General features: G+C 40.8%; 1 protein-coding gene across 6 annotated transcripts in view; it reads left to right on the top strand.

Annotated features, from left to right (window-relative positions):
* LPIN2 (lipin 2) overlaps positions 1-24,621 on the top strand; it is a 120,177-nt gene that overhangs the window by 56,379 nt on the left and 39,177 nt on the right. For 4 of the 6 annotated variants that reach the window (XM_074383714.1, XM_039463757.2, XM_010335529.3 and 1 more), the window contains exon 2: positions 22,227-22,427. In XM_074383714.1, the coding sequence (XP_074239815.1) occupies positions 22,236-22,427 (192 nt within the window). In that variant the 5' untranslated portion in view covers positions 22,227-22,235. Of the gene's footprint in view, positions 1-7,084; positions 14,647-22,226; positions 22,428-24,621 lie in introns of those variants that run through there. The other 2 variants (XM_074383713.1, XM_074383715.1) reach the window with 2 other exon arrangements.

The following is a 24,621-nucleotide window of genomic DNA, read 5'->3' as shown; positions in this document are numbered from 1 at the left end:
AACATATTTTAAAGGTTTTTTTTTTTTTTTTAAATCAGTGATGGGTATTTTTATGAAAACAAGTATAAAATCAATGAGACAAAAGTTAGTCTATAAAATATGTTCATAATCTGAATTTAGTCTTAAGGTTTTGAAAATGTTCATTATAACCTTTAAAAATGTTACTACCCTCTGCTTTTTGCTTTTGGATCTGTTGGTAAAACTGTACTCGTTCAGAATTCTCAGGAACTAATGGAAAGACGTGGTTTGAAGATGAGTGGAAGAATCAGGTGCTACCAAGGGAGACAGTTTGCTTTTGAAATCTACATTGTAATATTATAGAGTGTGTACACATACAGACTTTCATTTGTTGTAAAGGTCAGAAGGGAGAATAGAGAACCTTGCTGACTTTTTAAGCAATACTTTAAAAATTCATGTATTAAGTAGCACTAACACACATAACCTGTCCATCACAGGAAGTTCTTAACACTTGTGTCTGCTGGTGTTTTCCAGTAGGAGGTCAAGGGGTGTTTGCTTAGACTGCATTTTATTAACAGTCCCCTTTTATGTTGCTGTAAGAACATTGAAGTCTAATGAGTCACCTCCCTCTCCCATGAGAGAAACATGAGTTAATGCTAACGTTTGGGATGCAGGATCTGATATCTACTTAGTAGCCTGTAATGATTATATAGGAATTTGACTTTATAACCTGGGTGTGTGTGGTGAGAGGGAAAACCCTGCTTCTTAGGGTACAGGCCTTTTGTGACCTGAACAATCCTTACAAGTCACATCCTTTCTGAGCACCCCTTTTGTAAGGTGACAGTTTGTTTTGAAAGAGACTTTCCTCATAGTTCTGTGATTTTGGAATATAAATGTATCATCTCATTATTTAGAAAATCATGAGAAGACTCCTGTGCTTTATTAGAAATTGGGGAATTTCAAAGATCATGTTTTTATATTTTTGACACAAGTGAAGACAGTACCTTTATTTGCTAAGGAAAATGTGAAAATATTTTATATTCAAATACCCTGAAGTCCCAGAATAATCTGGCCATATTTTCACACCATTTTAAAAATTACTGTGCATGTTTTTAAAAGTTAGGGCAAAATGTACTACAGGAGTTCTTAGCCAAACTTGTAATCCTCAGAAATGCTTATAGAATTGGAGGCTTTCTGCGGTTTAGAGCTGGACGGAACTCTAGAAGTCACCTGACCATTCTTGTTACAGAGAACCCCCAGGGTGCACAGAGCTCAGACCTCCTCTCCAGCAGAAGTGAAACTTGCTCTTGGGTCTTCACATCCTCACCAGCTGCAGGGAAATCCAGGACACCCCGAAGTCAGTGCTCCTCAATCTTCATCTCTCTGAGCTATTTATCCAAGGACCTGGGCACCTCTGATTGATGCCAAAAAGCTCAACCAGATTTAATAACATAAACAGTGGTCAGAGGTGGCAAGTCACCTTGTCGGTGGGGCACATAATATGAGGCAGAGTGCTTTATGCTAAGTTAGGAAACTCTGAGTCCACCTGAGCTTCGGGGTGGGGCTGAGGTTGGCGGTAGGGAACCCATAACACATTGTCAGTAATGATTGCTGCCCAGATTCCTAGAACAACTCTAGGTGAACAAGTCTAAAACTAATCGTGTTCCTCCAGTCTAGCATGGCCGGAGTTCAAAAAAGTAATTATTTGAGTGGAATTTTATTTCCTTACAGAAATAATGTTACTAAACTAACTGTTTCATAGTTGGAGAACTCAACCATAGTTCTGAGTCCTATAGAACAAGGGGAAAGAAGGGCTAAAGCAAGAATTTCTTCTTCCTTTCTGGATAAAATTTTTGAGATAATTTATTTTCTGAGTTCCATTTTCAAAGTCATGTTTTAGCTCCCACTCTCCATGGCTAATAACTTTGTGCTTGAAAATGATACCTTTTCTCCCTCCTAACACCCCTAAGTTTTAGGAAGTTTTGCCTCCTAAAACTTTATTAGAAATTTATTGCTGGGCGCGGTCACTCAAGCCTGTAATCCCAGCACTTCGGGAGACTGAGGCGGGTGGATCACTAGGTCAGGAGATCGAGACCATCCTGGTCAACCCTGGTGAAACCCCGTCTCTACTAAAAATACAAAAAATTAGCTGGGCATGGTGGCGCGTGCCTGTAATCCCAGCTACTCAGGAGGCTGAGGCAGGAGAACTGCCTGAACCCAGGAGGCGGAGGTTGCGGTGAGCCAAGATCGCGCCATTGCACTCCAACCTGGGTAACAAGAGCGAAACTCTGTCTCGAGAAAAAAAAAGAAAAAAGAAATTTATTAGAAATAGCTGCATTAGAGGGAGAGGATTTTAATAAACTGAAGCTGTGCTTTGTTAGGCTCACAAGCCACGTGACGGTGTGCACTGAAAACTCTTGAGGCCTAAGAGGATATATTGGGGGACCACACAAGGTTACTATTTAGGCAGTTTGGGTGAGCGAATTCTCTCAAAGTTTTTCTTTTCAAAGCATGCTTGCCACAGATGAGGTCAGGAATTTTGGGGAGAGTAGTTTTGGGACTGTGGCCATGAGCATGTTTTGGCTTTTTGAAAATTATTTATTATTCATTTCTATATTTATGCCCCATTCTGTTTTCAGTAAGGAAGGACTTAGAAATAGCTTACCATTAAAACATACATGCACACAAACTGCCTTCACACAGATTGTATGTTGCATAGCTAAACCTATTATGTAGAGGAAACAGAATTGTCTTCATTTTAGCAAATACTTACAGTGCTGAGTCCAGTAGATGCTTATAAATTTTTTTTTGTTTGCCTTCACTAATATGTCTTAATTATTTGCTGCTCTGGGTTTATGAATAACACAGCTGGACATTTATCCAGCATATGGCCGAATGAATGCTACCACATTCGGTTTGCCTGGATAGTTGGTCCTGATTACATACTCAGCATACTCAGTTGATTAGAGTGCGTGGTGAGCCCTGTATTGTAGATGTGATTCAGGTGTGGTTTTCATGCACTGGGAAAATAACACCTTAGTTCCATCACTGTGCCTTCAGGTGTCCCAAAAAGTCAGGCTGCTGGCCCTGGCCTAGAGGAGATGGACACAACTCTGGAAGGATCTAAATAAAAATATCGGCTGGGCATAGTGGCTCCCACCTGTAGTCCCACCACTTTGGGAGGCCCAGGCAGGCATGGTAAAACTAAAATACAAAAATTAGCCAGGTTTGGTGGCACACATCTGTAATCAGCTACTAGGGAGGCCGAGGCAGGAGAATCAACCTAGGAGGCAGAGGTTGTAGTGAGCCAATACCGTGCCACTCCACCCCAGCCTAGGCAACAGAGTGAGACTCTGTCTCCCCACCTCCCCCTCAAAAAAACAACTTACCCCTCTAGGAAAAACATTGATTTTAGACTATTTATGTGTTACATTTAGATATTAGGCATTAAATATTCAAAACCAACCCAGTTCTGGAGAAAAAATTACACAACTTTTGAGTAGGTAATTGGTGTACATTTTACATGTTCTAGAAAATTTTTGCCTCTTCTTTGAAGTCTGTTGGATAATCTAGAATAATTATCTAAACTCTTATTTTGGTTAAGATATTATAAAGATTTTTTCAAAGGCTGGAAACTGAATATGCTGATTTTGTTTTATTAGAGTATTGGTTCAGCTCTGTGATGAAATCATGTTTAGAAGTTTGTGTGCCTTTGATGTACTGTCTGACTTAACCTGAACTCCTATGTGGAAGAGACCTTCATCTGCAATTTGCCTAAAGTGAATCCCAGGAAAACCTGCGAGCAAGCAGTGTAATCATCAGAATGTTATCTCATTTTCAGGTTTATCTGAACTCTACTTGAACTGCAAATAGAGAGGCCATCTCCAGCTAGTTCAGGGGCTGATAGCTGAGATTATAGAAGTCATTTGTCACCTTTCTTTTTCATATATCCCAAGAAAATATAAACTGTAGGCATTACAGACAGATATTCAGTCATGAGATTTTAAAAAATTGGAAAAAGTAATTCCTTTAGGGGAGATGAGTCAGGAAAGGAACAGGAAGTACACCTTTCTTCGGCTCTGTTTACTGTCAAGGAAACAAGAGGGTTTGGGACTCATTCCACATATCTCTGGTCCTGAGACACAGCTTGAGATGTGCTACATTCTGGGATCATTTGGAGGCTTTCAAAAGTACTGGCACCAGAATCTGCAGATGGGGTGGCCTGGTCGTGAGGATTTCCTAAGCACCTCAGCGACTCCAACATGCAGCCGGGAGTTAGAAGCGAGCCCCAAGGACAGTGATGCCCACATCTGACTCATCACTGAATGAATCCCTCTGGAGCTTTCAAAAGGAAATACGGATTTCCCAGACAGACTAAAGCAGAATTGCAAGCAGTAATGGAGGCCAGGGATAGCTGTTTTGTTTTGAAAATGAAAGTACAGACTTTATTTAGATTTTTCTTATGTCCTTTTTGTTCCAGAACCCCACCTTACCTTGAATTGTCATGTCTCCTTAGTCTCTTCCAATTTGTGACAGTACTTTAGTCTTTGTTTTTCACGACCTTCATGTTTTGATGAGCACTGGTCAGGTATTTTGTTGAATTTGTCTCCACTGCGGTTTGTCTGATGTTGTCTCATAATTAGATTGAGGTTGTGTGTTTTTGGCAAAAATACCTCAGAAGTGACGTCTTTTTCAGTGAGCATACCAGGGGTCCCTGAGGTCAACATGTCTTAAGTTTTCCCGATCACTTGATTATGGTGGTGTCTTCAGGTTTCTCTACTATCAAGTTAACATTTTTATCTTTTGTAATGAATGTGTATCTTAGAGAAAATGCTTTGAGACTATCGAGACATCTTGTTTATCCTGAAACTTTTTTTTTTTTAAAGAGAGTCTTAGAGAAAATGCTTTGAGACTATCGAGACATCTTGTTTATCCTGAAATTTTTTTTTTTTTTTTTTTTTTTTTTTTTTTTAAAAGACAGAGTCTTACTGTGTTGCCCAGACTGGAGAGCAGTGATGTAGTTTTGGCTCGCTGCAGCCTCCATCTCCTGGCTTCAAGCAATTCTCCTGCCTCAGCTTCCTGAGTAGCTGGGACTACAGGTACACACCACCACACCTGGCTTGTTTTTGTATTTTTAGTAGAGATGGGGTTTCATGATGTTGGTCAGGCTGTTCTTGAACTCCTGACTTCAGGTGATCCACCTGCTTCAGCCTTCCTAAATGCCGGGATTACAGGTGTAAGCCACTGTGCCTGGCTTCTCCGCACATTTTTGTCTTCTATTTTTAATATCCATTGATGGATCTTGCCTTCCATAAATATTACTGTGATATATTCTAATAGTGAGTTTCTAGTTTCTTCATTAATTAGAATTCATCTTTAAGAGCTGTCATTTCTCACCTATATGTTAATTTATTCTATCAGTGACGACTCATGAATATTTTATTTAACAGATTATAATCTAGTAATCTTACTTTGTTGTTCAAATTGTCCTATGTTTAGCTCTTGGGAGTATACTCCTGTTTTTTTTTCTCCCACATGTGCCCTTTCTTTTGATTTTGAGTATTTCCCAATCTCTGGCTCCATAAGATGCTCCAGCATCATCTTGTATTTTCCTACCTACAGCCATGGAATGAATCAGCCACTTCTCCAAGGAGCTGTGGTTCCTTTTATTGGAGAATGATATTTAGAAAGCAAGATCTGGGCCATAGATGTGCACATTGTTTTGAGAGTATCCCTGATTCTATGTCCTCTTAATAGAAAGTTAGGATATTTGAGTCTAGCTCAGGTATAAATACATCAGTGCTTGTGCATCTAGTTACCTATGTGTACACTTTAAAATCATGGGTTCATACTGAGACCTCCGGACTGCCAATTCCAGTCTAATACCACAGGGTTTTAGCCTTCCTCTCTAGGAAGTTTTATTTTTAGAAGGTTTCCAAAGTGTTTATGATTTTTTTTCTTTCTTTTCTTTTTTTTTTTTTTTAGACAAGGTCTCACTGCCACCTAGTCTGGAGTGCAGTGGTGCCGTCTTTGCTCACTGCCACCTCTGCCTCCCAGGCTCATGCAATCCTTTGGCCTCAGCCTCCTGAAGAGCTGGGACCCAGGCACGTGCCACCACACCTGGCTAATTTTTGTAGTTTTTGTAGAGACTGGGTTTCTCCATGTTGCCCATGCTGGTCTTGAACTCCTGGGCTCAAGTGATCTGCCAGCTTGACCTCCCAAAGTGCTAGAAATACAGACGTAAGCCACTGCACCCAGCCCCAGGTGTTTATGATTAATTAGACTTAGGGAATAATGACTTCTGCATGTGTATCTGTGGATCCAAAGGCTCTGGTGGCTTAGTTAAGTACTCTGTTAATGAAGTCTGTTCCACGGTGAAACATCGCTTTCCGTAATTGGGTTAATCATCATTTCTTCTTATACTAAAAAGAATTTTTATGTCACTCCTAGCTAGCCCTCATAACTAAGGGAACTTAGCCTTTGGTAAAGTAAGTCCCCTTACTTTTGTGTGGAAAGTGGTACAGTTTCAGAGCCACAGTTTCATTTGCCAGAGAAATTGAGCACACCTCAAGAAATGTTTAGTGGGTTGAATGCCCGGGAAAGCTGTTAAGCATTTTAAAAAAACATTTTAAACAGTCTGCACAAACAAGTAACAGAAAGGGTCAGAATTCCACTGAAACAAAATTTATTTTAATCCTTGAGTTACTATCTTCTTTTTGATAAGGCAACCTACATTCTTTTTTCCAAGTGTAGCAGTTTTTCTAAAGCAGGTGCTCTGTCAGACTTTTTGATAAGAAGCCCTTCATCCCGGTTGTTGAAGAGTACTGACTGTGAACTTTGGGTAGGCATGTTCTTGTTAGTAGCTGCCACCTTAGCTACAGGAGTTTCAGTGGTAGTCCGTCAGGCTTGTTCTTACTGTCATTTACTAGAGTACCAGTGATACAGGTTGAGGGAACTTCAACTAAGGGCATTAACACAATTAGTTATTACTAATAACTAGTAATTACTTGACATTTTAAAGTTGTCCTACTTGTGTTAATATTAACTGTGTTTTTTTTTTTTTTTTTTTTTTTTTGAGGAGGAGTTTCACTCTTGTTACCCAGGCTGGAATGCAATGGCGCGATCTCGGCTCACTGCAACCTCCGCCTCCTGGGTTCAGGCAATTCTCCTGCCTCAGCCTCCTGAGTAGCTGGGATTACAGGCACACGCCACCATGCCCAGCTAATTTTTGTATTTTTAGTAGAGACGGGGTTTCACCATGTTGACCAGGATGGTCTCGATCTCTCGACCTCGTGATCCACCCACCTCGGCCTCCCAAAGTGCTGGGATTACAGGCTTGAGCCACCGCACCCGGCTAACTGTGTTATTAAAGTTCTTTGATGGGTGAGAGAGGATGAGATGGAAATAAAGGGGATGAGCAAAGTTTAATGTGTCCTTCCCTAGACGTAGAACCTATAGGAATATATTAATTTGTTTCCAGTCTGAGGCTTTAATTTTGATGGTGGAAGAATCATGGTATACATTCCTGAATTCTAGGTCAGTGTGTAAATTTAAAGAACTTCTGATAGAGTTGGAGTGTTGCAAAGGAAATTGTATCCTGCCAATGTCAGTGATAGTCAACACTGAAAGTACTACACATGGTTTCCATAGCAACCTGCTAAAATTGTGTGCCTTTTATATGTGGAATTAAGCCAAATAATCAGATTTCCTGGCTTTAGAGTTGCTTGTGGTTATCAAGAGTCACCACCAAAATAGGTTAACTACAATTCTTTTAGAAGGTTTAGGATAAGGACCCCTTAAAACACCATTTTATGATCATAACATAGTCTTATCTGTAAGACCACTCATAATAAAAGTCTTGGCTGGGCATAGTGGCTCATGCCTGCAATCCAACATTTTGGGAGGCCGAGGCAAGCGGATCACCTGAGGTCAGGAGTTTGAGACCAGCCTGACCAACGTCAAGAAATCCCATCTCTACTAAAAATACAGAATTAGCTGGGCATGGTGGCAGGTGCCTGTAATTGGGAGGCTGAGGCAGGAGAATCACTTGAACCTGGGAGGCAGTGGTTGCAGTGAGCAGAGATCTCACCACTGCACTCCAGCCTGGGCAACAAACAAAACTTTTTGATGACACAAGTGGAAAATTCCACACTTGCCCTGGTGATAGGTCCCAGTCACGATGCAGTCAAAGCTTTGTTTCATGTGCAAAATTAATTGAAAATATTTTCTAAAATTACCTTCAGGCTATGTGTTTAAAGTATATATGAAACATAAATGAATTTTATGTTTAGATTGGATCATTATGTATATGTGGATGTATATCCTAAATCTGAAAACATCCAAAATTCAAAACATTTCTGGTCCTGAGCATTTTAGATAACCTCTAGTTTTATTTGCAATTGCCAAAACCTGGAAACAACCCAGATGTCTTCTAGCTGGTGAATGGAAAACATTTGATACATCCATACAGCAGGATACTACTTAACAGGGAACAGACTACTCATACATGCAGCAATATTGTTTAATGCCATGTAGACTGTGCTAAGCTAAAGAAGCCAGAATCCAGAGGTACATACTGTGTGGTTTCATTTATATGATATTCTAGAGAAGGCACAACTAGGGACAGAAAACAGATCAGTGATTGCCATGGGTGGGGAAGAAGGATTGACTCCAAGTAGGCATTTTGGAGAGCAGTCTGATTAATCTGTGTCTTGATTATAGTGGTGGCTACAGGAATGTGTGTTCAAAACTAAAAACTGTACACTACAGAAGGGTTAATTTTATTATCTGTAAAGTGTGTGCTTTTTTTTTAAGAAAACACTTTTGAATAGTTCAAGGTATAGCTATCTGATATCTTAAAACTGCATTTCATAGCTAAATTGGCATGAACATTTAGCTGGAATTTTTTCTGTGCTGATATGTGTAACCATTATACAAAGGTTGACTTACGTAATAGTTTGATATCTTTCATTATTAATTATAAACAGAATCTTGAGCTGATTACAGTTCTTAATGATTTTACTTCTTGCATTTCCCTCTAGTTGCCAGTCAGGTTAAATGTTACCTGTAACAGCATCTGTCACTTCATGTACAGAGATAAAAACTGGGCATATTTTAGCCTTGATGGGAACAGACAAGAATTAATTTATCAGAAAGCTTCATGACAAGGTCTTACTCTGCATTTGGGGAAACGAAGGGAGAAGCATTACAGAGACATGTGGGAACAGGAACCATTGAGTTTTACAGAGCTATGATAGTTTGAAACAAGTTTGGCCATGTGAGTGTTGTGGAGGCTGAGGAAGGGAGTTGGGGTCCCATTTTGAGCATGCCACTTGCTGTTTTAGGATCTCCTCAAGCCACACATTATTTTGAAATTTAACAATAAAATTGAACGCTTGTCTTGCTCTGTACCAGATTCTATTATGGAAGAAAATGTATGTTCTGGTACATTGTTGAGCATTGGAAAATTAAACTCTTATTTCCATCCATTTTCCTTAAAGGCTGTGCTCTGTAGCATAATTATATGGGGCATTTTCATGAAAGTCAGCTGACTAGTAGAAAATGGGTAACTTGGTGGTTGTGTTTCACTTTGTTTTCTGTAATCTGCAGTCATGGCACCCTTGCCTTTGCCTCAGCTGACTTCACACTGGCTTCCTCTAACGACCAGCAGTCTCTGCCGCAAGTTGCTGCTGGGTTGCTCAGTGTTCTCCAGAATCATCTGCATGGCTGTCATTTGTTCTCACGGGGATATTTTTAGATTTACCCATCCTGAGGTGGTGTCATTCTTGTCACCGACATAGACTAGATTTATGCAGATTTTTCTCTGTGAGGTGTTCACCACCTTCCGGAGGAAAGTATTGGTTTCTGAATATATGAGCATTGCTTTTGGGACTTTGGGTTGACTTCCACCATTGATTTATTTTCTTTATGGGGTTTTGTTTATTTTTTTAGATGGAGTTTTACTCTGTCACCCAGGCTGGCCACACTGGAGTGCAATGGCGTGATCTTGGCTGCAACCTCTGCCTCCTGGATTCGAGCAGTTCTCTTGCCTCAGCCTCCCAAGCATCTGGGATGACAAGTGCCTGCCACCATCCCCGGCTAATTTTTGTATTTTTAGTAGAGATGAGGTTTCGCCATGTTGGCCAGGCTGGGCTCAAACTCCTGACCTCAGGTGATCCACCCCTCTCAGCCTCCCAAAGTGCTGGGATCACAGGCATGAGCCACAGTGCCTAGCCTGTTTTTTAATTTTAATTTTAATTTTTTTAGTGCATGGTTATATGTATCTTCACTTGCCTCTTGAATTTTACTCTGTCAGTGAGACAAAACACAACACTCTATATATTCGTCCCTCTCCTTGCTGATTCTTTTCACTAAGTCTTGTATTCGTTTATTCATTGGTTCATTCATTGATCCAAAACCACTTATTAAGAACCTACTATTGCTAGGCAGTGTGTCAGGCTTTGGAGAGACAGTGAAGCTTGCAGGACTTCTTCTTTCTTTACTGGAACTCAGAGTTTGAAGTGGCTTAATGTTCATGCTGCATGGTGAGTGCTGTGATCGGAAGAGGGCAGGGGGCCTTGGGCATGACGGATCCCATCTTGTCACCTCTGCTTTCTTCTCAGCCACCGAGCCCACACATTCTACCCCTGTCATTTTTCTGATCTTTGCCATTGTGTTCTGGGGATGCACAATCTGTTGTGGATATACATTTCTATTTGATCCCACTTTCTCCTTACCCAGCAAACCTGAAACATCCTTGCTCCTCTTATAAAATATTAGATTAAAACGAAAACTGGTGTTGGCTTTTGAAGGATTGTCCAGAAAATTGTTGGGTGATGACTGGGGTGGGTAGAAGGTGGAGGCTGGTAATTTTTGAAGATAAAATAGGTGATGTTGATGGTCCTTCCTTAAGTTATACCTGCTGAAAAGCTGAAGCAGACATTGTAGTTGAGTAAAGGTCTGGGCCACCACTCGGAGAGAGGGTGCACTGCTATAGTAGGAAAGTGTCTTCCCTTTTCTGAGCCTTACTCAGTTCAACAAAGCATTTCAGTTGTTTATAGAAAGTGAGTGTGTTGAAATCATTATGGAGAAGTGAACTCAGTGAGCAGAAATCTGAGCTTTCAGACTTCCTCAAAGGAAATATGTTGTAACAGATCCAAAATCCTAATTTATAACTTTATCAGATGTGAGAACTAAGCTTGAGGCCAGCTTCTTATCTTCTCATTTTAAAAAAATTAGAAAAAAATTTTTTTTTTAACAGATCAAGTTGTTAAGTAGAAGAAACTGTTATCTGGGTTACATTTGAAGCATGTTCTTGCTAGTTTAGCCAGGCTGTTATTTGCAGGAGGGTGGTATAGGGCTCCACGTGGCTTTAACCAGTCAGAATCTAGCCTGTCTGAGTTAAGCCCTTTGTTGGCAACATTGGAAATGGACTCTGAACAACCACGCAAAGAAACTTAGGACTGGCTCATCATTCAGAGAGATGCCGAGAGGGCAAGAGACAGGGCCATCTGGGGTGTTGGTGTTCCAAGCTGGTGGGCCTTCTGCATCCTATCTCAGGTGGCCCAGCCGTCCCAGTATTGGGTGGCCTTGGCTCTCCATACACGTTTCATGAATATCTGGGCCAGATGTCTCCCACCCCTGCTAGCCAGCAGATACCAAGGCCTGAGTCACATATTAGAGACATGGCTACTGGGGGCTCACTCTTGTGTTTTGGGGTCTCTCTGAGCACTGAAATGATTGAAATCTAGGGAGCCCTGTTATTACCTTCAGATCTAGCCATCGCTTCATATGTCTGTTTAAATTCCCAAATAGAAATATTGAATCAGAAAATTCTCACTCCTTACTTAGTATCCCAAAGGTTGATATTTAATATTTGGTTGTAATTGTGGAAGGGGTTCTTAGGAAAGCAGTCTTCCCGGGCCAGAATTTCTGAGTTTTTTGACAGAAGCACTGCCAGTTCTAGAATTCAAGTGTCGTAAAATAATTGGGTCAGCTGTCGTTTAAATGTCTAAAATTCTATTACTATCTATACTTCCATTTCTGATCCACACTTAACAGACATCGTTATAGGACAAGATATGAACTTAAGTCCATAACAACTTAGTCTTCTTAACAAACTTAATCAGATTTAAGAGGAGAGAAAGTGCTTGTAACAGAGCCTAGAGTTACTTCCCAAACTTGGGTGTCTGTCAGAATCATGGGTAACAAATTTTTAAAGACCTAATTTCCAGCTTTTTATGTAGCAGGTCTGGGTTGGGGTTCAGGAACGTGTATTTCTTTTTTCCCCCATTTCCCATATTTTTCATGAATGAACCTACATTCTTTTTTGTTTGTTTTGTTTGTTGTTTTTGACAGAGTCTCGCTCTTGTTGCCCAGGCTGGAGTGCAATGGTGCAATGTCCGCTCACTGCAGCCTCCACCTTTCCAGGTTCAAACAATTCTCCTGCCTCAGCCTCCTGAGTAGCTGGGATTACAGGCACCCGCCACCATGCCCGGCTAACATTTTTAAATGTTTTTAGTAGAGACAGGGCTTCGCCGTATTGTCTATGCTGGCCTCAAACTTCTGACCTTGTGATCCGCCCGCCTCAGCCTCCCAAAGTGCTGGGATTATAGGCATGAGCCACCTTGCCCGGCCATGAACATTCTTAAGCACCAAAACTTGATTCTATTGCAGACAGTTCAAGGACCACTCTTTGACGAGTAGTGACCGAGAGTAGTGTGCTCCTTACCAGTTTTCCTCATTTAGTGGGGAAAAAAGAAGTTAGTTATAAAAACCTCCCTGACTGTGCCTTCAAACAGTGGAGGTGATGGGGTTGCTCTAATTTAGAAAGACAGTTCGTGACCTGCAGGGAATTGAGTAGAACCTCAAATCCTCCAAAGCGCACATCCTCCTGTCCAAATCTCATTCTCTCAGGAGGGAGTCCTCTGAGGCCCAGACACCAGCTCAAAAATATAAAAACTTCCCTGTATTTTTCTTTTTCTGTAAAAGACAAAATACAGGACAATACCCAAGGCTCAGAGCCTTTGTGTAGTCAGTTTTCTGTTGAACTGCTTTTGAAAGTAGCACAAAGTAGCAAGAGCACTCTCTCACTTTTACGTGGAACTATGCTTCCCTAACCTGGCTCATTTTCATAATTTGTTTTGTTTTGTTTTTGAGACAGAGTCTCGCCCTGTTGCCCATACTGGAGTGCAATTGGGTAAGACCTCGGCTCACTGCAACCTCCATCTCCCAAGTTCAAGCGATTCTCCTGCCTCAGCCTCCCAAGTAGCTGGAATTACAGGCACCTGCCACCATGCCTCGCTAATTTTTTGTATCTTTAGTAGAGCTATGGTTTTACCATGTTGGCCAGGATAGTCTTAAACTCCTGACCTCAGGGTGCTCCGCCAGCCTTGGCCTCCCAAAGTGCTGGGATTACAGGCATGAGCCACTGCGCCTGGCCCATAATTAGTTCTTAAGCTTTAAAACAAAGTCAAAAGTTTGCATTTTTAAAAACTGCCCAGAATGATTTTCATGTACACAAACTTTTAAAGCAGTGTAATAGTAGTAATGTTCTTTAAGTTCAACCTTAATAGGAAGTTTCCCACCAGGTCTACCATTTTTATTTCCATATCTAAGTTGGTTCATGCAACAGAACTGAGTGCCACCTATGTGCCAGAGATATTTTTAGCTGTCTAGAAATTGTGGCGCAGTCCTCATCAGTTTCTTTGCACTTAGCATCTGCCTTAGTAATCAAGACTAACTGATTCTCGGCTCCCTGTGTGCCTCTTCTGCCTTAGAGCTGTGGAATCTGTTGCTTGAATTTGTTGTGGTGACTTCTGGAACACTCTCTCTGCCTTTAGCCACCTCTTCTCCAGTTCATCCTCCCCCTGTGATTTAATCCTGTCACTTACCTGAACAGAAGTACTGATTGCACCCATTGCCCACATGATAAACTTGCACAGGGTCCAAGGCCTTGCGTCATCTTACTTTTGTCTCTCAAACTTAGCATACTTTGCCATAAGCTGTTCTTTCTTCCTGGGACTGCCCGCTGGGAACCTCCCTTCCTTAGCCTGGTGAGCCTTTCACACATATTTCCACTGCTAGAACCAACATTTTCTGCTCCGTGAAGCCTTACCTGACTCCCCCAAGTAGATTTTTTTCCCTTTTGTTATGTAGTCTTCTTAAAAGTGTCCCAAATAGCATTATCCTAAGAGATTATATTATATAAGACAGCATTTGTTATATCTCTTTGAAGAACCAGGGTCCTCTGAGAGAGGATGAGGGCAGAATTTTGTTTATTTTTATAAGGACTTACTGTGGTGACTGGCATGAAATACATGCTTAATTTTGACTCTGTGAAAACTGAATTGTATCAGAAACAGGCCAGTAAAATGGGCATCTTTTTTCGTGATTATTTCCAAGTTAAACCTGTAGGGGGATTACATCGACAGGCCTTTCCCGGGAAAGGCTTCTCCCAGACTTCCTCTTTCATTGTGACAGAAAAGCTGTCTGGAAAACTTGGGGTGTTCAGGAAGTTTGCTGGGAGGCACTGGGTTTTTGTTTACAGAGTCTGTACAGGGACTAATTGATCTTAAAAATGAAGGAGAACCCTTTGACCAGTCACCCTATGCTGCCTGGGCAGCAGGAGACCTGCTGTGTTTTTGAGGAGACATTTGGAGCTCTTTCTCCACTGAAGGTTTGGGAGCCGTGAGTGTTAGATGCGCAGCTGTCAGCACTTCTCATGGGCTGTCTTAGCTTCAGGGAGATGGCATGGGCTTTAATGGGCCACCTATTTTGTGGTGTTCCTAGAGGGCAGGCCTGGTTGTTTCTTGAGCTGGTATTTTTTATTTATTGTTTTATAAAGTGAGAATTTAAAGGTAGCTAATATAAAATAATATTGGCATTCTCCTATGATGGGAAAATAAATAACTAAGAGGTACAAAATAAGCCATTTGCTTGAATTTACAATTCTGAGAGCAGCTTCTCTCAGAAAGGCTGGATTCCCTGTCAAGGCTCAGTGTTGTGAGTCTGTGGCCCTGCTTTCGACTTACTCCTAGACTGAACTGTGTTGTATAGCTTTCCATTCTTCTGTGTAGCTAAATTGTAACCTCCTTCTGTTCTTTGTGATCCCTTAGCATCTGATGGGCACGCTGTAAATGTTTTGTAAAATGTTGACTCAGTTAAGCCCCCACATGATGTGGGCAAGCCCCTGGGGGACTTTCACCCCTGCCCTCCCTGACCAGGGAGAAGCTTGCAGCAGATGCTGCTGTGGGTACCTTTGCTCTGTTTCATTACTTAGTTTTGGGGGAAGTTTTTACACTCCAGAATCCCCCAGATTCATATTTGGCCACCTCTGGGTTACTCTGGGATTCTTGGAGAAAAACCATAGGGATTTAACATAACTTGAGTCCGGCCCTCAGATTTCTTTGTCCTCAGGGACACCACATGACCTTGAGACCCAGTGATTTAAGCTATGGGTCAGAGGTAGTGGAGAAAGTTGGGACCCTGAGTCTAAGTAGAAGTGGGTTCTAGTGAATAGTAAACACCTCTTATCTCAGTGTCAGATTTAAAATGCAATTAATAATGGCTGCTAGCATAACCTACATTCTTTTTGAAAATCAAATGAGAGGTATGTTTGAGGAAGTTCTTGAAAAATATTACGTGCTAATCAAATGCATACCGTAATTGTGGGTATCCTGAAGGAGTTTGGTCCAGGAGCACAGGGTCAAGCTGAAATGTTTACGTAGGTCCTGGGTAACAGTGTTCTGTTGTCTGTTTCCTAAAGTATCTGGTGTCTCTATTCCCTCCTGGTACTCCTCATGTCCGTAAGAATGTTAGCTGCAATGGCAGCTTCTTTGGTAAAAGTTGTTTTAACCTCTGTCAACAAGACTTATGATACGAATACAGTATACGCATGATACTCCCAGGAGTCTGCTTTTTAACACTGTACCATGGTCCAGTGGGAGGGTTAATAGTGGTGTAGGGAGACTTGGAGGGTGAGTATGGCTTCTTTCTATTCCCTGTAATCATTTCATATTTATGTGACCAAGTAGCTTTTTTTTTTTTTTTTTTTTTTGAGACGGAGTTTTCGCTCTTGTTACCCAGGCTGGAGTGCAATGGCGCGATCTCGGCTCACCGCAACCTCTGCCTCCTGGGTTCAGGCAATTCTCCTGCCTCAGCCTCCTGAGTAGCTGGGATTACAGGCACGTGCCACCATGCCCAGCTAATTTTTTGTATTTTTAGTAGAGACGGGGTTTCACCAGGTTGACCAGGATGGTCTCGATCTCTCGACCTCGTGATCCACCCACCTCGGCCTCCCAAAGTGCTGGGATTACAGGCTTGAGCCACCGCGCCCGGCCTCCAAGTAGCATTAAGTAAACATGATAGTTTGCTGAAAGCAGCCCACTTAAAATAAGAAATCTGGAGGTTTCATGAAGGTTTTTATCATGGTTACTGAGAGCATTTCTGTCACTTAGAGATGCAGTTAAGGGCATAGGTTCTAGACTCAGACTTAAGTTTTAGTATTAGCTCTGCCACATAGTAGTGTGCTGACCTTGGATATTTCTGAGCCCGAGTTTCCACATAAAAATGGGAATACCAAACTCATGGGTATCCCTGAAGCCTATATGAGATAACATACAGGTTAACATAGCACTTGACACGTGAGAGATGTGTTAACAACTGTAGTTGTCTGTTTATCGGTAGTACGAACGATACTAGTACTGATTAGATATTTGGAGATAAACAGATTTTGAAACACTTAAAAGCGTGGTTTAACAGGGAGGGGAGCACTACACACTGGGGTCCGTTGGGGGGAAATGGGAGAGGGATGGAGGGGGTGGGGAGGTGGGAAGAGATAGCATGGGAAGAAATGACAGATACAGGTGAGGGGAAGGAAGGCAGCAAACCACACTGCCATGTGTGTACCTATGCAACAATCTTGCATGTTCTTCACATGTACCCCAAAACCTAAAATGCAATAAAAAAAAATTTTTAAAAAGCATGGTTTAGAATGTATCCATTTTGGGGCCACGTGTAGTGGCTCACACCTATGATCTCGGCATTTTGGGAAGCCAAAGCAGGTGGGTTGCTTTGAGACCAGGAGTTCGAGACCATCCTGGGCAACATGGCAAAATCCCATCTCTACAAAAACTACAAAAATTAGCTGGGCATGGTAGCATATTCCTGTATTCCCAGCTGTCAGGAGGCTGAGGTGGGAGCATTGCTTGAGCCTGAAAAGCGGAGGTTGCAGTGAGCGGTGATCGCACCATTGCACTCCAGCTTGGGCAACACAGTGAAACCCTGTCTCAAAATGAAAATAAAAATAGAATGTGTCCATTTTGTGCTGATAATTTATAAATCATTCTTACTGTTTATTGACTACCTTGTATAGGAGGGGGATTGGTATTTGAACCTATTTACTGATGCTTGTTTTTTTTGTTTGTTTGTTTGTTTTGTTTTTCTGAGACAGTCTTGCTGGAGTGCAGTAGCAAGTCTCAGTTCACTGCAACCTCCACCTCCTGGTTGTTCAGTGATTCTCTGCCTCAGCCTCCCTAGTAACTAGGACTACAGGCGTGCACCATGACGCTGGCTAATTTTTTGTATTTTTGTATTTTTAGTAAAAACAGGATTTCACCATTTTGGCCAGGGGTCTCAAACTCCTGACCGCAAGTGATCTACCCGACTCGGCCTCTCAAAGTGCTGGGATTACAGGCATGAGCCACCATGCCCGGCCCAATTTATTATGAATCATACTCCGTGTTATGATTATTCATTTTAGTTTCTTTGATGCTCAGCAAAAGATGCAAAGCAGATCTCCAAGCTTTTGGTGAATAACAAAATCTTGAAAGCTACCCATTTATTCCAGTGTTTGTCCCTTTACATCTTAAAGTATTTGATAAGAAAAATATGATAGAGGGCACTGTTGAATTTTATGCATGAAGGACTAATTTGGTATATTGAATTTTATATGTGAAGGACCATTTGGCCTCTAATAAGTATTGTAGTTGCTTGTTGTCTACTTTTTTTTTTCTTCAGTTTTTTATTTGAGTAATCAATAAGTACTTCTTTTTCTTGGGAGCTCCCAATATTTAATCCAACCCATGGGACAGATACCTAGACCTAAACAGCACACTGTATATTGCATGCATTGTATAGCAGTTGGGATATACCTGAGCCATTGTGTCTAGTTTTCTGTAAATACCATTTTTAAAGAAGGACATAGATAATTGTCGTAAGAGTCAAAGTTAACCCAATCAGTTCAAATATTTTAAGAAATAAAAATGCTTAGCCTAGAATAGATGAGACTACAATAAATCCTTCGGTGTGTTATGGTCTCTGATGGTAATATTCAGTGTGACTTCTGGTGGACATAATAGTTATCTGACATTTTTATGAACTTCTTGGTAAAGTTGTGAGTCTCTGCCAACTGAAAGTATCCGAAAATTGAAATGCAGAATAGCATATGATGTTTAAGAAGAGACTTGTCTTAGTCAGTTTGGGCTACTATAACAAAATACCATAGATGGTATTTGGCTTAAACAACAGACACTTATTTCTTATCATTCTCACAGATGAAAGTGCTGGCTGATTGGGCTCTCTTCTTGGTTTGCAGACTTCTTGCTGTATTCTCACGAGGAAAGGAAAGAGCATTCTCTAGTCTCTTTCTTCTCCTAAAAGGACACTAATCTAGCACATGGGGGCTCTATCCATATGACCTCATCTAAACCTAATTACTTCCCGAAGGTCCTACCTCCAAATACCATCACATTAGGTGTCAGGGCTTCAACATATGAATTTGGTGTGCGTGAGGGGAGGTCATAAATGTTACTTAACTTTTCTATGCCTCATTTAATTTTTTCTTTTTTGAGATGACGTCTCACTCTGTCACCCAGGCTGGAGGGCAGTGGTGCAATCTTGGCTCACTGCAACCTCTGTTTCCCAGGTTCAAGTGATTCTCCTGCCTCAGCTTCCCAAGTAGCCGGGATTACAGGCATGTGCTAGCATGCCTAGCTAATTTTTTGTATTTTTAATAAAGATGAGGTTTTACCATGTTGCCAGGCTGGTCTCGAACTCCTGACATCAAGTGATCCGCTTGCCTTGGCCTCTCAAAGTGCGGGGATTCTGTAATCCCAGCTAGGTGAGCCACCATGCCCAGCCTTTATTATCTTTAAAAATAGAAATAATACCACCTCTAAAGTAGTTCTGAGATGATAATGTATACGTTTAATAATTTGGGACATAATAAGCTTTCAAAAAAAGAGCTGCTGCTGGTGTAATTATTGTTAATGTTAACATATTTCAGAAATATGTTAGAAGCATTTTTGGTATTTGTTAAAAGAGTGGGCTGGACGTATTCTTTTTCCAAGAATCAGTAAGTACACTTTTTTTTTTTAAAATGCTGTGACCATTTTTCATTTCCACATTTTGCTTTCTGTATGGGCATCTCCAAACCAGCCTGCCTTTCTGGTTATATATTTTGCCTTTGTTCTTGCTCTTTTTCTCTGTGACTTCTTGTTGGTTTCTTTCTGCATGGCTCTCCCTTGGTCTCTGCCACTCTCTGTTCTTTATTTTTCTCCTCCTATGTTTTCCCTCATCATTCATGATAAAATATGAGGAATAGTTTATAGTGTGTTATTTTGCTATGTATTTTAAACATTTAGGTTACATCATTGTGTTACCTTTTCTGCTGCTGGTTCAGAGTGTGGCTTTCCCAGGTGTTGCCCAGGACAGGTCTGACTTGGTTCTTATTGTGTGGCTATGCTGGGCTGGCATGTAGGAATAAGGTTTATGGTGCGTGATTCTGCTTCTAGAGAAGGCTGTTTTAACATACCCCTCATGCCTATGGTGAACAACTGTGTTTCCTCCAGACATAGTGGTGAGGAAGTCTCTTCCCCTAGTTCTGTTGGGATGACCCTTCTAGCAGGCAGCTGCTCATCATTCCCACGGTATAGCACATATTGAACTATAGGCCTCCCTTTACTTTTGTTTTACCAGCTTTCATAATTTAAACGTTAATTGTTTCATTATCTGTCAAGAGAAAACCAGTTATTTGACAACCTGTATTTTTCTACATTTAGCAAATGGCGTTTACATAATAGTTTCCCATATAACAACACATCCCTTAACCATGGCAAATAAAATAATCTCGAATAGATATAGCTAACACTTAATTATGGATTTTACACTGTAGTTGATGGAAGCTTCTTACACATTTATGTTTATAAGACTTGTTTTTGGCTGAATGTTAATGTTTAAAAGTTATTTTTTAGTTTCTTTTAAGAAAAGGCCATTATATGATTTTTGTTTGTTAATCTTGTAATAAAATTCATTTTAACATTGCCACCACTAGTCAAGTAGCAATACAAAAAAAGACTGACTACTTGGATGCTATTTAATTCATGTGTGTACTGTGGAGGTAAAAACCATGTTGTGACTATGTATTACTTACAGAATATGAAAAGGTTGCATGGGATCTAGCTGTGTTATTTTCTAGACCCACATGTGAACTACAGTGACTTCAAAATAGAAAGGTTAATTTTTTAAAACATAATGGGATGTTATATGAATATTTTGTTGAAACACTGTTTTTTCCCTACACTTTTTTTTGTTGTTGTTGTTTTATTTTTTTAAGTGTCAGGTATTGCTAATTCATTTGTTCATTCATTCAAGAAATGATTATTGAGCATTTGATACGTGCTTAATTTATTTTAGCTATTGAGGTCAATCAGTTATTCCCAAACCAAAATCACCAAATTGTAATTGTTTGATACCACATAAAGGATGTCACCTTATTTTGTTATTTAGGAGCAACTTGCAGCACAAGCGTTTTCCAGCTGTTCTGTGGGTGCATTTTAGGGCCTTGGTAACATTAGCTTTAAAATATTTTAAAAATTTCTTCCAGGGTAAAATTATCATGGCTATGCGTTGTGGTGTAGAACTGATGGGCCTTGATTACACATTCATCTGAGTGTAGGAACAGGAAACAATTTAGAATCAGGCCTCTGCCGTGTGGCCACTCATCTATGAAGAACGGAGTGAATTTCTGTGCAGGCAGATATCCTGGAGGCCTCTGATTTTTTTTCCCAAGAAGACAGCATTCTTTCTCTTAGTTCTTAGCTTTGGACTCACCTGCAACACAGAACATGCTCTCTGAAATTTTTCAGAGCATGGAACTTTAAGCTCAAGGCAGCCTCCAAGCTGGGTGTAGAGAAACCATGAGCTGCTTATGGCAGACAGCCTGGAAGAGCAGTCAGTCAGTCCTGTGAAAGTTGGCCTCTGAATTAGCTGGAGAGCGGTGGAGGGTCTTGTTTAGCTCTCTGTCATTCCAGTACCCAGAATGGCTTTCACTGAATTGTGCTTTGATATAATATTAGTGTTGTCAGTATCTAATGAAGAAAATGTGGGGGTTTATTCAATAGCTGGAAGTGAAATCTGACATTAGGACTGAAAGGGGGATTTGGTTTTGATTAGTGGAAAAGTTGGGGGCGGGGCCAAGGCAATAAAGTGACCCTGGCTTTAGCTGGACTTCCTCTGCTTCTTTAAGCCTTTCTGGAGAAATCCTTGTAGACCTGTTGATCTGATTTGAATAGTGAATTGAGGTTGAGGAGCAAGAGTAAAAAACACTTTTCTGTGCCTTGAACTTTGTAGAACATGAATGTGCATGTTCCAGTTAGTAATATTGAGGCATTGAAGGGACTTTTCCCTAGAAGTAATGTTATAAATGGGCTAGGCTCAGGCAAACTTAGCTGAGTTTATTTAATCTAGAATGTATCTGAACCATACTATTCTATTAATAGTTTCTTACAAAATGTAGCTCTCACTAATTTACTACATTGGTTCTGTTGGAAAATGAATCTCCAGTTTCTCCTGGGGATGTTTGTTTTTTCTGTTTGGCTGCTATGGTCAAAGTGGATGCAGTAGCCACAGGTTCCAAAGGGTCTTGGGCAGGAGGTCAGGATTCTTTGGTGATTCTGTGTGTTGGTCCTGGACTTTGGGGGAAGAATCCCTAATAACAGTCAGCACTATCCAGGTTGCTGGAGAAAATGCCTCAGGCCCTGGCTGGAGCAGCCCCTCAGATACAAAGCATGATAGTCTGGGATTGTCTGTGTGTAGAAATGTGTAAAAACAGTGGTACCATGAGACTGTTGGGTTCAAATTAACAAGGCTAATGACATGACATCTGGCGTACAAGTGAGTTGTGTCATTTTTGTTACTACTGTTCTTTGTCATTGTCAATAGATCACAACTTTGGTGTTAACGTGTCATCTAATTTTTGTTTCTTGTAGTCTCAAACCATGAATTATGTGGGACAGCTGGCTGGGCAGGTGATTGTCACTGTGAAGGAACTCTACAAGGGCATTAACCAGGCCACCCTCTCTGGGTGCATCGATGTCATCGTGGTGCAGCAGCAGGATGGCAGCTATCAGTGTTCGCCTTTTCACGTTCGGTTTGGGAAGCTGGGAGTCCTGAGATCCAAAGAGAAAGTGGTGAGTCAAGTGCATAGCCTGTCCTCAAAGAGAGGAAAAGTCATCCTTGATGAATAAATCTCTATTGTGAGCTTTCTGGGCCCTTTTTTTTTAGGCTGAATGATGTTGAAGACAGTGTTAACGAGAAGTCAACCTTTATGTATTGCTTTTGAAGTTGCTTTTAAAACCACAAAGCTCGACTGCAGGAAGTCTCTTCAAGGGAAAGGAAAACTGAAAATTATTATAATAATCTTACATGTTGCAACTCAGAAAAGCAAAACAGAAACTAGATGGGGGAACTTAGGCATATTTAGAAAAAGAAAAATTTCCTTTACCTTATATAGTATTTTTAAATACTTAGGTTAATACCTTCATTCTAATTGTACATGGAATAGGTTGGTGGAATCAAGAAACACACACACACACACACACACTCTCTCTCTCTCTCTCTCTCTCTGTCTCTGTCTCTCTGACTCTCTGTCTCTCTCTCACTTTTTGAGTCAGGCTCTCACTCTGTCGCCCAGGCTGGAGTACAGTGGTATAATCTCAGCTCATTGCATCCTCTGCCTCCCAGGTTCAAGCAGTTCTCCTGCCTCAGCCTTACAAGTACCTAGGATTACAGGCATGCTTCACCACACCCAGCTACTTTTTTGTAATTTTAGTAGAGACGGGGTTTCACCGTATTGGCTGGGCTGGTCTTGAACTCCTGATTTCAAGTGATCTGCCCGCATTGGCATCCCAAACTTTTGGAATTACAGGCGTAGAGCCACCACACCTGGCCATATTTTTTAAAAGGAAAGTAATTAATGCCACATGTTGTTTGTTTTGACAAAGCTGTAAAGACTTTTGTAATCTAAATTCTGTTGTTGATACCAGGACTTGTCCCCAAATTTGACTGAAATGCTAACCAACAGACCATAGGCTGGTTGAGTTTCATTTGTTTTAGGGAAGGTTCATTCAGGAAGAAGATATTTTTATAGGTTTTTCTTTTTGTTATAACCTCTTCAGGTTATGGAGCAGCTGGAAGTTTTGCTAGTATATCAGATGTCAATCACATTAGAAAACAGAACTAGTAATAATACTTTGCAGGTTCATAGTAAGATTTCTCTTTCTACTCTTGCCCTGCATTATCTACTTAAATAATATAGAAAGGCTTTGTCAGCATTTTAAAGCACAACAAAAGATCCTCACCATTTGTTCTGGCACAGACCTAAAAGTACGCAGTAGAGGACCACTGGTGTAAGTTGAAAACATTTATTTTCAGCTTTTTGCTATCTCATATAGCTGATCTTTAAATATAAATTTCACTCTATTTAGTTAAACTTAATGTTATTTTGAGAGTGAAATAAAATGGATTTCACAAAACTAGATATTCTTTTTCTTTTTTTCCTCCAGGAAAAACATCTCATTTCTAAGTGTTACAAAATCAGTTTCCACTGGAGAACCACATTTCAGAGTAGCAGGGCTTGTGTGGTCTGGCCCCAGTTCAGAGTCGCCCTTTAGAAAGCAAAAGCAGTTGCAGTTTACTTAGGGACTTAGAAACTTTCTATTGCAAAACAGTGTTATTTAGCCACAGTTTACCTTCTTCGGAATTTTTGTTTTTGTTTTGAGACAGAGTTTCACTCTTGTTGTCTAGGCTGGAGTGTAATGGCGTGATCTCGGCTCATGGCAACCTCCGCCTCCCGGGTTCAAGTGATTCTCCTGCTTCAGCTTCCTGAGTAGCTGGGATTACAGGCATGTGCCACCATACCTGGATACTTTTATATTTTTAGTAGAAATGGGTTTCTCCATGTTGGTCAGGCTGGTCTTAAACTCCTGACCTTAGGTGATCTGCCTGCCTCAGCCTCCCAAAGTGCTGGGATTACAGGTGTGAGCCACCATGCCTGGTCTGAAATTTTTTCTTTCTTTGAGGCAATACCAATAGTACTTTCAGACTGGATCTGTTCTGGGGGAATTAGCAACAAACTGAAATTTCCTATTAGTTGTATATGGATCTATTGTAAAACTGCTGATAAGGCATCATTATCCTTATTTTTTTGGCTGGGATTTTGGATTTTTTTTTTTTTTAAAATCACATTGGATCAGTGTCTGGCCTTTCAAAATGGAACCTGCAGACAGATGAATATATATAAGCATTTGTGCATCTGTAAATGGTGATCAAATAGATGAAACACCTTTTCCTGCATGCTGCGTGCCTCTAATTTAGGAAATAATA

This window comes from Saimiri boliviensis, chromosome 13 (assembly GCF_048565385.1).
Source record: "Saimiri boliviensis isolate mSaiBol1 chromosome 13, mSaiBol1.pri, whole genome shotgun sequence".
NCBI lineage: Eukaryota > Metazoa > Chordata > Mammalia > Primates > Cebidae > Saimiri > Saimiri boliviensis.
Note: the sequence above shows the minus strand (reverse complement) of the source record. Positions and strands in the feature narration are given on the sequence as shown.